General features: G+C 45.5%; 1 protein-coding gene across 9 annotated transcripts in view; it reads left to right on the top strand.

The window, feature by feature from the left end:
- The first annotated feature begins 1,118 nt into the window (after window positions 1-1,118).
- The window catches only part of PHYLLO (2-oxoglutarate decarboxylase/hydro-lyase/magnesium ion-binding protein), a 33,875-nt gene continuing 21,378 nt past the window's right edge, over window positions 1,119-13,615 (top strand). For 2 of the 9 annotated variants that reach the window (XM_087527890.1, XM_048677578.2), the window contains exons 1-14: window positions 1,121-1,550; window positions 1,830-2,029; window positions 2,119-2,236; window positions 5,498-5,614; window positions 5,739-5,840; window positions 6,442-6,498; window positions 7,001-7,069; window positions 7,322-7,432; window positions 7,495-7,689; window positions 7,954-8,052; window positions 11,254-11,820; window positions 11,943-12,167; window positions 12,608-12,910; window positions 13,348-13,415. In XM_087527890.1, the coding sequence (XP_087384016.1) occupies window positions 1,182-1,550; window positions 1,830-2,029; window positions 2,119-2,236; window positions 5,498-5,614; window positions 5,739-5,840; window positions 6,442-6,498; window positions 7,001-7,069; window positions 7,322-7,432; window positions 7,495-7,689; window positions 7,954-8,052; window positions 11,254-11,820; window positions 11,943-12,167; window positions 12,608-12,910; window positions 13,348-13,415 (2,600 nt within the window). In that variant the 5' untranslated portion in view covers window positions 1,121-1,181. Of the gene's footprint in view, window positions 1,551-1,829; window positions 2,030-2,118; window positions 2,237-3,755; window positions 3,773-5,437; window positions 5,615-5,738; window positions 5,841-6,195; window positions 6,285-6,441; window positions 6,516-7,000; window positions 7,070-7,321; window positions 7,433-7,494; window positions 7,690-7,953; window positions 8,053-11,253; window positions 11,821-11,942; window positions 12,168-12,607; window positions 12,911-13,347; window positions 13,416-13,615 lie in introns of those variants that run through there. The other 7 variants (XM_087527888.1, XM_087527889.1, XM_087527891.1 and 4 more) reach the window with 7 other exon arrangements.

Below are 13,615 nucleotides of genomic sequence, written 5' to 3'. Positions count from 1 at the left end.
TATTTATCCGTTGGGACGTCAAACGGACTCCGAATGCGATGAAACTTGGCAGGCGGTCTACTGACAACAAAACAACACCGCATGCCAACTTTCAACCCATTCCGAGAACATTTCCCGGCCACTTATAAAATAATATTTCGGACATGCCGCGGGCGCGTGCAAGTGGGGTTGGCTCAGAACGGACAACGGAGAGAAACTCAGAGAACCCGGACGAGTGCAAGTTTTGAAAACATGATAATGCAATGCACATGATGACATGATGAAATGCAACACGCAAGTAAATGACATGGCAACGATAGCGAATAACTGGAAGACACCTGGCACATCGGTCACGGGGCGTTACACAGACGCACAATATTAGCGTCGCGCCCAAAAAATCGCAAGTTTAGCGCGCGCATAGTTAAAAGTAGCACTCCAGCGGACGCGGCATAATAAAGCACGCTATAAAAAGTGTTGAGCGCGCCGGAAGAAACTGAACCGGAAGCTGGATATTTGGGGCGTGAGCTCCCGCGCGCTGAACTTCTCCCGCGCGCTGAACTCCTCGCGTGCGCCTGCCGGTAGCCTCCTCGCGTGCGCGCGCCAGCCGGCCACGGGCAGGGCGGCGCGGCCACGGCCACGGGCGGCGGCGGGCAGGGGAAGAGCACGGGCGGCGCCACGGCGGGGCGGAGCAGGCCACGGCGGGGCGAGCAGGGGCGGAGCAGGCGCAACCACGGCGGGCGCATGCGCGGGAGCGACCACGACGGGGCGAGCAGGGGAGGAGCAGGCTACGGCGGGGCAAGCAGGTCACGGCGGGGTGGAGCGCGGCTGCGGGCCACGGCCACGGCGGCGAGCATGCCACGGGCGGCGGCCCGTGGCCATGACCATGGCGGCGAGCATGCCACGGGCGGCGAGCTGAATACGAGTGCGTGTGGTTAATTTTAGGTGTTTGCTGGAGATGTCATCTTTGCTAGCTGGGCAGTATATTTTTGGGCGTCTGTTGGAGATGTTCGGTCATGCGGCATGCTAAAACGCTATTTTGATGCTGTAAAAAAAATTTAGCGCGCGGCTTCGTTGAACGCAGGTTGGAGATGCTCTTAGATGTACTCACCAAAGAAAAAAAGTTCTAGGATGCCCTTATCCTTCTCTAAAACGCCCACCCCGACTACCTCGCCACGGCCATTCGCTTTCTCGTCGTCGCGGAAATGCTCGTCGTCCCCCTTTCTCCGAGCTCACCCCTCTCCTTCCTCCCTGTCCCGAACCCCCGCCCTTTTGTCGTCTCCCCTCTTCGCCGCTACTGCCTCCACAAACACCACAAGCGCCGGCAATGCCGCGGTGGCAGTGGCCTACCACTCCACCTCCTCCACGCCGTCGCCAGGAGGCGAACGGGCATCGTGATCGACGTCGACGAGGTGAATGATATCGGCGACCGTGACCTCCCCGTGGACGTGTCATTCACTCGGAGGCTCCCGCCGGCGCTCACCCTCGTTGACGGCATTGCCGCACTGCGGCGGGCCGCCGAGGAGGTGAAGGCCAGCCCGCCTGCCGCCGGGAGCGGCGTGATCCGGTTCGAGGTGAGCGGGCGCAAGTTTGTGTAACCGAAACATAGGCTTAGGCGCTGTCGCTACGTGTAGTGTTCTTGGAATTCACTAGTTGATTCGGTCAAGAGCAGCGCTGCATTTTGATTGATTATGAAATATGAATATGACGATGTTTGTGAGGTTGAAAGACTACAAGCAGCTTCTCCCTAATTACGTTTACCAGCATTGTGAACCTGGTTGATTTCCCTTCACCTCCATGAACACACCAGCAGACCTAGAGGAGATGATTAATTGAACACACAAATGCTGCAGGTACTTGTTCCACCCAGTACGAAGGCACTCAAATGGTTATGCTCTCAGTTTAGGAGATCATCATTGTTCCCTCAGTTCTATCTATCAAGGAAGCTAAGCTCCAATCCGTCAGTTCAACTTGAAATATCTGGTGTTGGTTCTGCACTTTACTTGCATGGTTCCTCTTCTCAAGTAAAAGATGGATATGATATGATATCAAGGTGCCTCTCTCGTTCTCGTGCACAGATGCTCCCTTTCGCGAAGCATTCGACACCTTTTCTAACCAAATTAGACATTTTCGTTCCTGCAGATATATTTCATTTGATTCAGATTTGATGGGAGCTTATGGAGCAGTTGGCATGAAGTATAACGAGGAATTATTGTCAATAGAGGAGAAAGCTGGTTCATTTTACTTCTTTATTCCTCAGGTAATAACCTGCGCTTTTCCGTGGGTGCAGAATTCTTATTACCTTGGTGTGAGATACGCATTTCATGTAGAGGTCATTTGAAATTCAACAGAAAAATTCCTGCACTAGCAAGTTATGTGATATTATGTGTGTGACTAGATATTACTTGATCTCTTGTCCGTGATTAAAAGGTGGACACTCAAGCACACTCACATGCCTGAATGCGTCCCCTTCAGACCAAGACTACAATTGACAGATGTCAGGATAAATCTGCGATCTCACAGAGTTCCTACTAAGGCCCACTCATGTTTGCAGAAGATGGGTTGGTTGAGCCTGTTAAGGCCCTGTCCGGTTCACGGGAAATGAAAACAAGGGAAGATAGAGAAATAGAGGAATAGGAAAGGAACGCTCCTGTAAAACAGAGGAATGACGAACATCGGAAACGGCAGAGGGAACCATGCGAAGGAGTGTTCGGGTTGATGGAAAAAAACACAGGAAAGCATCTTACGCGTGTACAGCTAAAAGGACATTGCTGCAGTTTTTTTTATTTGCCTTGCCTTTGACTAGACCTCAAACATCTCATCCCATGGAATATTTTATTAGGGCTTACACGCCAGCCGTGAGTGCTTTACCTCGGGCTTCCGCCAAAACATTGGCTTGGGCTGGATTTTTTCAATCCTCTGGTATCGGTGGGAATCTGCACGTGGAAGGATTTTTTCCTGCAAAATACTGTTCAACTTTCCTTTGTCCCAAATGCTGTTGATGATAACTTTCCAGAGGAAAGTGTTACCCGTGAAATTCCTGCAACTTTCCCGTGAACCAAACAGGGCCCAAGTATATTATATCTCCTCTACCTATCAAATTGGTCTTTTGGGATAGTTCGAACAGGGCCTAAGTATATCATATCTCCTCTACCTATCAAATTGGTCTTTTGGGATAGTTGGTTGATAGGAATATCTAACATGGTATCAGAGCTGAGGTCTTGGGTTCAAGTCTCAGTCCCTGCATTTTCCCCAATCGTTTATCCACATCAACGTCGGGAGTGGGGGGAGGTGTTGATCATTCCATATCCACATACGATGTGAATGGGGGGGGGGGGGGGGGGTGTTAAGTATATCATATCTCCTCTTCCTATTAGATTGGTCTTTTGGGATAGTGTCTCGGTTTCAAGTCTCAGTGTATATATATATATATAAGTCTATTCATCATCTCGGGTGAAGAATAAGTAATTCTTCACCCTGGTGTAAACTCTCTCTACACATGGTTTCTTTTGAATGTTGTAATTTTACCTCACGCATGTCGTAATCTTACCTCACCGACATGTTGTAATCTTACCTCACATGCATTGAATTCTCACCCGCATGTTATAATATTTCTTCATCTCAAGCATGCATGTGGTAATCTTATCTCACACGCCTGACACATTTCTTTCTCACGGTGGGTGTTAAGAAGACCTTAACTACACACCATAATATTACCTCACATGCATTTTGGTTCTTACGGTGACTATAGGGTGCGTGAGAAGGTGGGGTGAGGAATAAGAATTCTTCACCAAGGGTATGTATGTATGTATATATATACATATACAAATGTTTCCTACAACCCGGTGGTAGTTACCACCACTTGAGTTTTGTATGCTGTATGTTGTATCTATCAAATCGGAGAGTATGTACGCGTAGTATGCTGTATGTAGTATATCATATCGGAGAGTATGTACGCGTAGTATGTAGTATATAAGAATGTTTAGGTAGTATACATACTACTTTTTTGGTAGTATGTACCGTATTTTGAGTATGCTCCTTTTTACGTACAAATATGTACGTATTTCACAAATATAATAAAAACCATGGGCCAACTTGCAATTTTTTCATGTAACTCACTTTGAAATATCTTATATATGGACACACTTACAATGAAAGTAGTATATATATATACTACTACATTTTTGTATATGAGACATGAGAGTAACTACCCCCAGGTGGTAGGATGTATTTTCCCTATATATATAACATCCTACCACGTGGGGGTAGTTACCCCACATGTCCCATATACTACCATATGGTACTATATATACTACTTTATCATTTTAAATATGTCCATATACTATATCTAAGATATTTTGAAGCAAGCTATACGAAAAAATTGCATGTGAGTCCATAGTGTTTGTATATTTTGAAAATACCTTCATATTCATACGTATGAAACAACATACTAAAAATAGTACATACTACCTAAAAAATAGGATATATACTACCCAAATATTCTTATACATGACATACTACATGTACATATTCTTGGTTTTGACAGATACTACATACAAAACTCACGTGAGGGTAACTACCACTGGTGGCAGGAAACATTTGTCCTATATATAATTATATATACACAAGTTACCACCACTTGCATCTTGTATGTTGTATATAGTACATACAAATCAGAAAGTATGTACGCGTAGTATGCAGTATATAAGAATATTTAGGTAGTATATATACTACTTTTTTGGTAATATGTATTGTATTTTGAGTATGCTCTTTTTTAGTACAAATATGTATGTATTTCATAAATATAATAAAAACCATAGGCCAACTCGCCATTTTTATGTAACTCACTTTGAAGTATCTTATATATAGTATATGAACATACTTACAATGATAAAGTAGTATATATACTACTCCCTCCGTTCCTAAATATTTGTCTTTCTAGAGATTTCAACAAGTGACTACATACGAAGCAAAATGGGTGAATCTACACTCTAAAATATGTCTACATACATCCGTATGTTGTACTCCATTTGAAATGTCTAGAAAGACAAATATTTGGGAACGGAGGGAGTACTACATAATAGTATATGAACATACTTACAATGATAAAGTAGTATATTTTTATGGTAGGATGTGTTTTCCCATATATATAGTTTATGTAATGTTTGGCAATGGAACACATGCTCTGTGACCAAATTTGGCGATCGAGCGTTCATATTAGAGATCCTGATTCAGTGGCTGGGTCACTGGCTGTACACCATTTATTTATTGTACATCTGAAGTGCTAAAAACGGAAATCAGCTCTGATGAGGAACATGTAAAAGCTAATGAATCATTTTCCTTCGTGATGGGGGACATGTAAAAGCTAATGAATTGTGTTCCTGCACATTTATTTTCTGCAAACAATCCATATAACAGGCTCTGGCAATTTACAGAACTGTTTTTTGGGTATTATTTGCAGGCATCACATAGATATTTGATCTTGTAGCATTCGTGATGCTCAGCAACATTGAATTTACAGGTTGAGTTGACCGAATTTGTTGGCTATTCTGTGCTATCATCAACTATGGTTTGGGATCATTTTGTATCTCATACATTTGAGGATTCGGTTTGTTTGTTTGAATCTTGTTTCAATCAGGTATGTGAAACTAAGCACAATGATGATAGATCTTCTGCGTTGCTTAACGTTCTTAAAATCATAGAATGTCTGCATATATCTTCTTTACCACTGGACTTCTTTTTTGTGCACCTTCACCTTGTAGGTATGTGGTAGCTATGATTCTGCAGCTAGCAGCTGTTATGAAGGCATGATGACGAATTACATTGGAGAATCACATTTGTTAGAGACTGTGAATGCTCAGTTGGTAAATATCTCTGTATATTAACTACTTTGGTGATGATATAAGTACATACTCTTGCCTATTTATTTCCCATGTTAGTTCCTTCTGTCATGATGCCGCAGTCCTGTTAAATATTTATACCACCATTAGCTATTTCAGTTATTCCAATGTGCTAGCTCCTTTATCCTAATTAGTTCACGTGGCTTTGAGACTGAAATAAAATTTAGCTTCCTCATTTGAAGATAAGAAGGGCAGGGTCTTACTTGTTACCGCTATGATAGTACCTACTTATTGGTTGAAGTTTGCAATACTGATTCTTATTTATCTAAAGCTATCTCTTTCATCCATTCTTATGATCAAAAAACCTTTGTTGCAACAGAATTTTTGTTTGAAATATGAAGCGTCTGCATTTTAAACGAGAGATAAAACAAGCCGGCCTCCAATAATTAGCTTATGACCAATGCTAAAGTTAGTCGCTCATAACCTATGCAAACTTTTGGCCATTCATCTTGAACCAGTCTGACAGTTACTGCAGTGGTTATTGTATTTCCACAATACTCTAATATTCCTATTATCATATAAGACCTTAGTCTTAAGTTTGAATTTACTGGACCCGCCTTTCCAGGTATACTTGGATGGCGAAGTTCTTGTCAAAGTAGATGCTGAAATCAGCATGCAAAAGGTATCCTCTTAACCTTGGTAAGTTACTTGAAATTAACTATTTCTTGCTTTGGTTTTAAAATAACCTTTTCCTGTGTAAAAGATTATTGTGCTTCTTTCTTTGTGGCTTCTTGACGTTGTCCTTATCTTGCTGGAAAGTACATATCACGATTTTGCAATATTAATTCGGGATTAGGTTTTGGTCCTTAGACCATTGATATGGCTCCAAAGTATTTCTTCAGTTTAAAGACCCGTCAAATTTATAGATTTTATGAGTCATTAAGGTGGGAGCGGAACGAATTAGTAGGTGCCCCAGTGTCAGTATCTGTAAATAGACTTATTCCTGAAATTGGCAGACCAAAAAGGTAAAGTTAAGTTTACACCTAAAAATGAACACCGAAGTTGGGCAAACAGAATTTCTATATCAATTTTTCTTCCTTTTGAATTTTTCTGTAGTTTATACTCTCTGTTAAGAGTGCCTTTGAATTATTGTCCTGACCAGAACTGCCATTTGTTCTTTGTAGGAGAAATTTCTGTTGTCCGAGCAGTCATTTATTCGCTTTTCACCACACTTCTTATTTTCTGCAAACATGGTAAATTTCTACCTGAGTCTCCTTTGCAACCAAACCGCCAATGAATTATCATTTGGAAACATAGCCTTGGCGTACTAACATTTTTTGTAGCAATTTTCAGCTCTGAGAAAGAACACCAAACATAATCATACAACTATACAATGACATAGACTAATTAGATATGAGAACTGCCATTTATTCTTTGTAGGAGAAATTTCTGATGTCTTAAGTTGTCGTTAACAAATGCTAAAACTGTTCTCTCGCGTCCTGTAGGACCTACGCTCAGAAAGCAACAAAACCGAATCTTCTATTAAGAGCTGCTCTAACATTAATTCGGCATGGGCATCCCTTATAGTTGAAGAGTGTGTCAGACTTGGTTTCACGGTAATCTTAACACACTAAATAGTTTTGCCATGTCTACCATGCTCTGATGTGCTTTGCCTTAGTACTTTTGTATAGCTCCAGGGTCAAGGTCATCCCCACTTGCACTTTCTGCCACAGGCCACCCTTTGACAACTTGCATATCATGTTATGATGAACGTTCACTTGGATTTCATGCTCTTGGCTATGGGAGAGGTTCTAGAAAGCCTGCAATAGTAATTACATCATCAGGAACTGCTGTATCAAATCTTCTCCCTTCGGTGAGTGGCATATTTCACTTTCCTAATTTCTTTTCTTTTCTTACTGCTGCCAGCTTTCTACATCATCAGGAACTGTTTATCATATCTTTTTTTATCGAACCATGCGCTACTGCCAACTTTCAGAAGCCCTCTGGCTAGAATGTATGGCTTATGAAGGCATACATATGATCCCTTTGTGCTAATACATGTATTGTATGCTGCATTTTTCAAAGAGAAAAAAAAAGTCTATAATATTACTAATATTCAGTCAAGTTTCCCATCTAGGTGGTGGAGGCGAGTCAAGATTTCGTACCAGTTATCTTGCTCACAGCTGATCGTCCTCCCGAGCTGCATGATACTGGAGCCAACCAAGCGATTAATCAGGTGCTTATGATCAGTCAATGTTTAAATACAAATTTCTTGATGCCAGCTGCTCCTTTTCTAAAACTGCATGATTACTTCGGTATTTTGGCTACCTTTTGATAGCCTTAAATTACTTAAGATTTACCGAAAAAGGCTTTCGCCCCGCTTTATATTATAAAGCAAACCGCCCAAGCCAAACATCCAACAAGGTCCAGACACACACACACACACACAAGTCTCACACACACACAAGGTAGCAAATAGGGTTAATGCTGAGGGCACAGCTCAACAAGCCCTGGAAACAAAACAACACACTCACACACAGCAACCCGAACAGCAGGTCTAATCGGGCTCCGGAGGAGGGGGCGGCAGCGGGGGCGCCACGTGGAAGGCCATCGAGCGAAGGTCGGCGAGGAGGGTGTTGATGGCGTCCCGGTCCCGGGAGCGGCTAAGCGGCCGCCAGAGTTGCAAGTAACCACACATTTTGAAGATCGCGTCAGTCGCACGTCGAAGAGGCGCTTTCTGAATAACAAGCTTGTTGCGAATAGTCCAAAGCGTCCAGGCGAGGACCCCAACGCACAGCCATCTAATATGGCGGTAGCGAGGGGGGGAGGCGTGAATCTCTGCAAGCAAGTCGGGGAAGTTGGTGTTGCACCACTGTCCACCGACCGTCTCGCGAAAGTAGGACCACATGAATTGGGCTGTGGGGCAAGAGAAGAAGATGTGGTTAGCATCCTCCACCGTGCCGCACAGGGGACAAATCCCATCTCCTGGTCCATTACGCTTGAGGACCTCTACCCGAGAGGGAAGGCGTCCCCGGATCCACTGCCACAGGAAGATCCTGATCTTTAGAGGAAGGCGAATGTCCCAGATCAGGCTAAAGGGCTCAGGGGCCGATGAGGGTGCGATGGCCGTGTATAAGGACTCAGTGGAGAAGCGGCCGGAGGGCTCCAGTCGCCAAGAGATGAGAGTCAGGGGCACCCTCGACGTCCATCGGAAGAAGAGCGATGTCCTGGAGGAGGGTGTCCCAAGCGGCCACCTCAAGGGGGCCGAAGGGGCGCCGGAAAGTGAGACGCCCTAAGTCAATAAGGGCCGTCTCGACAGAGACCCGAGGGTCAACTGCTATGGCGAATAGATCCGGGAATCGAGCGGCCAGGGGGGAGTCCCCTAACCAACGATCGAACCAAAACATGGTTGAGGACCCGGAGCCAACCGAGATGGACGTGCCAACGCGGAGCACGGGTAGTAGCTGAATCACAGCTTGCCAGAACTGGGAGCCACCAGAACACTGACAGAAAGCTAGGGGTTGGCTCCGAAGGTACTTATTTTGGATGATGGTAAGCCAGAGGCCTCCCTCCACATTGGCGATTCGCCAGAGCCATTGGGCCAGGAGAGCAATGTTCATGCGCCAAGAAGACAAGATCCCCAGACCACCCTGGTCCTTGGGTTTGCAAATATCGGGCCAGCTCACCATATGGTACTTCTGCTTGTCACCCTTGCCTGCCTAGAAAAACCTGGACTGGTATTTGGCGATCTCCTGATGGAGCGTCTCATGGAGGCTGTAGAAGCTCATGAGAAACCATAGGAGGCTGGCAAGCGAGGAGTTGATTAGGAGTACCCGGGCCGCCTTCAAGAGCCACCTCCCCTTCCAAGGCTCTACCCGGTGCTACATCCGGGTCACTGTCGGGCGGAGGTCAGCCACAGTGAGTCGCGAGTCACTAATGGGTATCCCCAAATAGGTCGTGGGAAAAGTTTGGTTCCGCGGGTTGGCAGCGGAGGCGCGCCCGTGTTTCCACAAGTTTGCCCTCAAGGATCTCGCGGGCCCGAATGGCCGCAATCTGCTTTAAGGGGGGTCCAACTTCCCCCCTGAAGATGATGGCCGAGTCAGTGGCCACCTTGGCGAGGTGGCCAAGGGGAACGGCCTCTAGCGCGGAAAAGGAACAACTGGAAGAACTGGGGGGGGGGGATGGAGTCTGCACCTGGCTCGAGGTTCCTGGCCACCGCCCGAAGCTCAACACGCTCGGGGACGGACGGGGCCGGGGAGTCCGTCGGACGGGCCGCATCGAGGCGGGCACTGCGGCGGGAGGCTGTCACTGGCGTCGAAGTGGAGCGGGGCCGCCGGGCGTACGCCACCGTCCGTGGGGGTGCGCAGTGACAGGGGTGGTCACGACGTCGGGCACCCCCACGACCAGTGGTCCTGGAGAGGCGAGTAGGTCGTCAGGGGCCACCAGGGGCCACCAGAGGAGGAGGCAGGGCGGGGGGCTCCAGGGTGCCCCCGGCCGAGTCCTCGGCGGGTGGAGGAGCAGGCGGAGTCGCGGAGAGCGGGCTATCACCATCGCCGCCCATGGGAGCTGAGGAGATCGGTCCAAGGGGGGCGAGGGCGGCGGGCTCAGCGGAGTCCGGTGCAGGGCGGAGTCGGCGGACGGGGAGCGGGGCGACGAGGGCGGGGGCCGAGCAGGCCCACACTGAGATGTCACTGGTCGCCTCCGACGAAGATGGAGAGGCCGGAGGAGGGGCGGCCAGCCGGAGAGCGGCCTCGAGGGCGGAGGCCCTCACCCGGGTGCGCCCGGCCCCGGAGCCACCACGACCCGGAGGTGGGTTAGATGGCTCCCGGGAGGGGGAGCGGGAGTGCTCCGACAGGTCGTCGTCGTCCTCCGGGTCGTCGTGGCGAGAAGGGCGAGGGCGCCGGTGGTGGGAGTCGTCGGCATCATCCGGCCCACCCCCCTGGTGACCATCATCGGAGAAGCGGGGGCGGCCGACATGGTTCGGTGGCTCGGGGCAGATCTTGAGGTCAAAACCCTTGTCGTTGAAGAACACGTGGACTGTGGCGCGGAGCTTGGAGGAGTCCAGGGATTTCACCTTCACCCGGATGTCCTCCTCCTTGCAAAGTGAGAGCCAAGCACAGAAAGATATGTCATGCTGTTTCATTCACAATATTATAATTAAATGCATTTCACTCAGAGGTATCAAGGACCATAGTGTCTGTTTTATCACATAGAAGTGAAACCCTATATATTGCAGAGAGTGTGAACTTGGACTCTTTTGAGTTATCAGGACTGCTATTGGAGTTTACGCATTTCAATTATTTTACTTTATTTACTTGCTTTCTTCGCATCCTGTTTGTACATAAATTCATGTTATGGTTGTATTTTTCAGTTATAATTGTGGACAACGCATCTCAACACCCCCCCCCCCCCCCCCCCCCCCAAATCCATTTTGCAGGTCAATCATTTCAGTAACTTTGTAAGATATTTTTTTAATCTCCCTCCACCTGGTGATAAGATTTATGCAAGAATGGTTCTTACAACAATTGATTCAGCAGCCTACAATGCAATGCAAGCACCACAAGGTCCGGTGCATATAAACTGTGCTTTTAGGGAACCACTAGATCACAGCAATCAAAATTGGAGTTTTGATTGTTTGAGAGGATTGGACAGGTGGTTTAGAAATGATGAACCATATACTAGATACCTAGAAATGAAAATGGTCTCTGCATTTTGTAATTATTCTTGTTCAGTAATAGAGGTTCAAGATATCATAAAGAAGGCAAAGCAAGGGCTTCTATTAGTTGGAGCTATTCATAAAGAAGATGACATGTGGGCTGTGGCTTTACTAGCTAGACAACTTTCCTGGCCAGTTGCCGCTGACATTCTGTCTGGACTGCGAATGAGGAAAGTTCTAAATTCATTTCCAGGATTTGATAAGAGTATTTTGTTTATAGACCAAATAGATCAAATTCTACTGTCGGACTCTGTCAAAAGCTGGATAAATCCAGATGTTATTGTGCAGGTTTAGCTCCTCATTTGATTCTATTCCTCTGCACCACTTACATTATCTTTGCATTTCTAGGTATTATGTGATATATATTTTTTGTTCTAACTTTCTGAAGCTTGGTTTTGTTCAACTGGCAGATTGGAAGCCGGATTACTAGCAAACGCATGGAAATGTTTCTCGAGTCCTGCTTCCCATCTTCATACATCTTGATTGATACACATCCGTGCCGCCATGATCCTTCACATGTTGTCACTCACAGAATCCAGACTAGTGTAGCTGACTTTGCTGCTAGTTTATGCCAATGTAATTTAGAAAGGAAGACAAGCAGATGGAAGGATATTTTGATGGTTCTAAATTCAGCGGTATGAACCAGAACATGCTAACTACCTTGAAACGATGCAATGAAATAAATATGGTCATATAATGGATAGATAAGCATAGCTTCTCCATATGTACAATCAGTTCTCTATGGACTTCGTCGTTTCTTGCAATCCTTCACTCCAGCATGCTTTTATATGTTACATCTAGGCTATAACAATGAGTACTAGAGTTTGCCACTCGTTGAAGCTTGAAAATAGTATCGACACTTCATACGTTTTCTATATAAACTTTGTAGCTAACATGAAATAATTTAATATTATCACTCGAGAGATGAAAATGAAGTAAACAGCAGGCTGTAGTTAATTTAGTTCTGCCCATATTGAACAGAGCTTTTACTGGAGCTCCATCTCCCTGGAAATGACTAATAAACTTCTGATTGGTTTCAACTGCCTTTCGTTTTGATAACTGCTTCTTATTCCAGGTTTCACAGGAAATAATGTTTCATGTACATGCGGAATTCTCGCTTACAGAACCATATGTTGCACATGTAATTGGAGAGGCACTTTATGGTGATGCTGCCATGTTTGTTGGGAATAGCATGGTCATTCGAGACTTGAACATGTTTGGGAAGGGCTGGCTTGACCATACCACCAACGGAGATAACATGATGATGCATAATATTCCAGATTTTATTGGTGCAACAGTGTCTGGGAACCGAGGAGCAAGTGGTATTGATGGTTTGCTTAGCACAGCGATCGGATTCGCTGTTGGGTCAAACAAGCATGTAAGTCATTTGTCCAGCTCATGAAGCAGCATGAAAACTCCACAGATATCATGTGTGATTGAATTGGTTATATTAAATATGAAATGTGGAGTTTTCTGTACTAAACTAGGGATGAAGAGTGAAAGAAAATGTAACTCCCCAGAGATGATATTCCTAGTTATATCCTAGAGAGAAAGAGATAAATAACCTATCATAGTCAGCAGTCAGCAGTAGTTCTCAAACTATTCTGAATAGCTGATAATCTTTTCTCGTGCATTTTCTAGTCAACTTTGACATAACCTTAACATAAGGGTACTTCTCATAGTACTAAATTTGAGTGAACTGTAGCATCACATTCGTTCATTTGCTAAGACATTTATGCTGAACCTTTACTGGAGAATACCAAATGCCATTGTAGGCTTTCGGCAAGAACTTGACTATAGCTGCATTATTGCCAGGTATGCTGTGTGGTTGGTGATGTATCTTTTCTTCATGATACGAACGGATTGTCACTTCTCAACCAAAGGTTTGCAGTTTGAACCCTTCTCTGCACCAGTCCCTTTCCACCCTGCAAAGTTTGAACCTTTCTATCCACTATCGCAGCCAGTGTCCTTTCCACAATTTATGTTTCACGCTGGCATTCATATTCACTTTATCATTTACATAAAACCATAGATTAGTATTGACTATTGGTACAGAGGCAGACGTTTGGCTCTCGGGTGCCAG

Source organism: Triticum urartu, chromosome 6A (genome assembly GCF_056163025.1).
Source record: "Triticum urartu cultivar PI428250 chromosome 6A, HENAU_Tu73, whole genome shotgun sequence".
Classification (NCBI taxonomy): domain Eukaryota; kingdom Viridiplantae; phylum Streptophyta; class Magnoliopsida; order Poales; family Poaceae; genus Triticum; species Triticum urartu.
The sequence above is the reverse complement of the archived record's forward strand: the minus strand, read 5'-3'. Positions and strand labels throughout refer to the sequence as shown.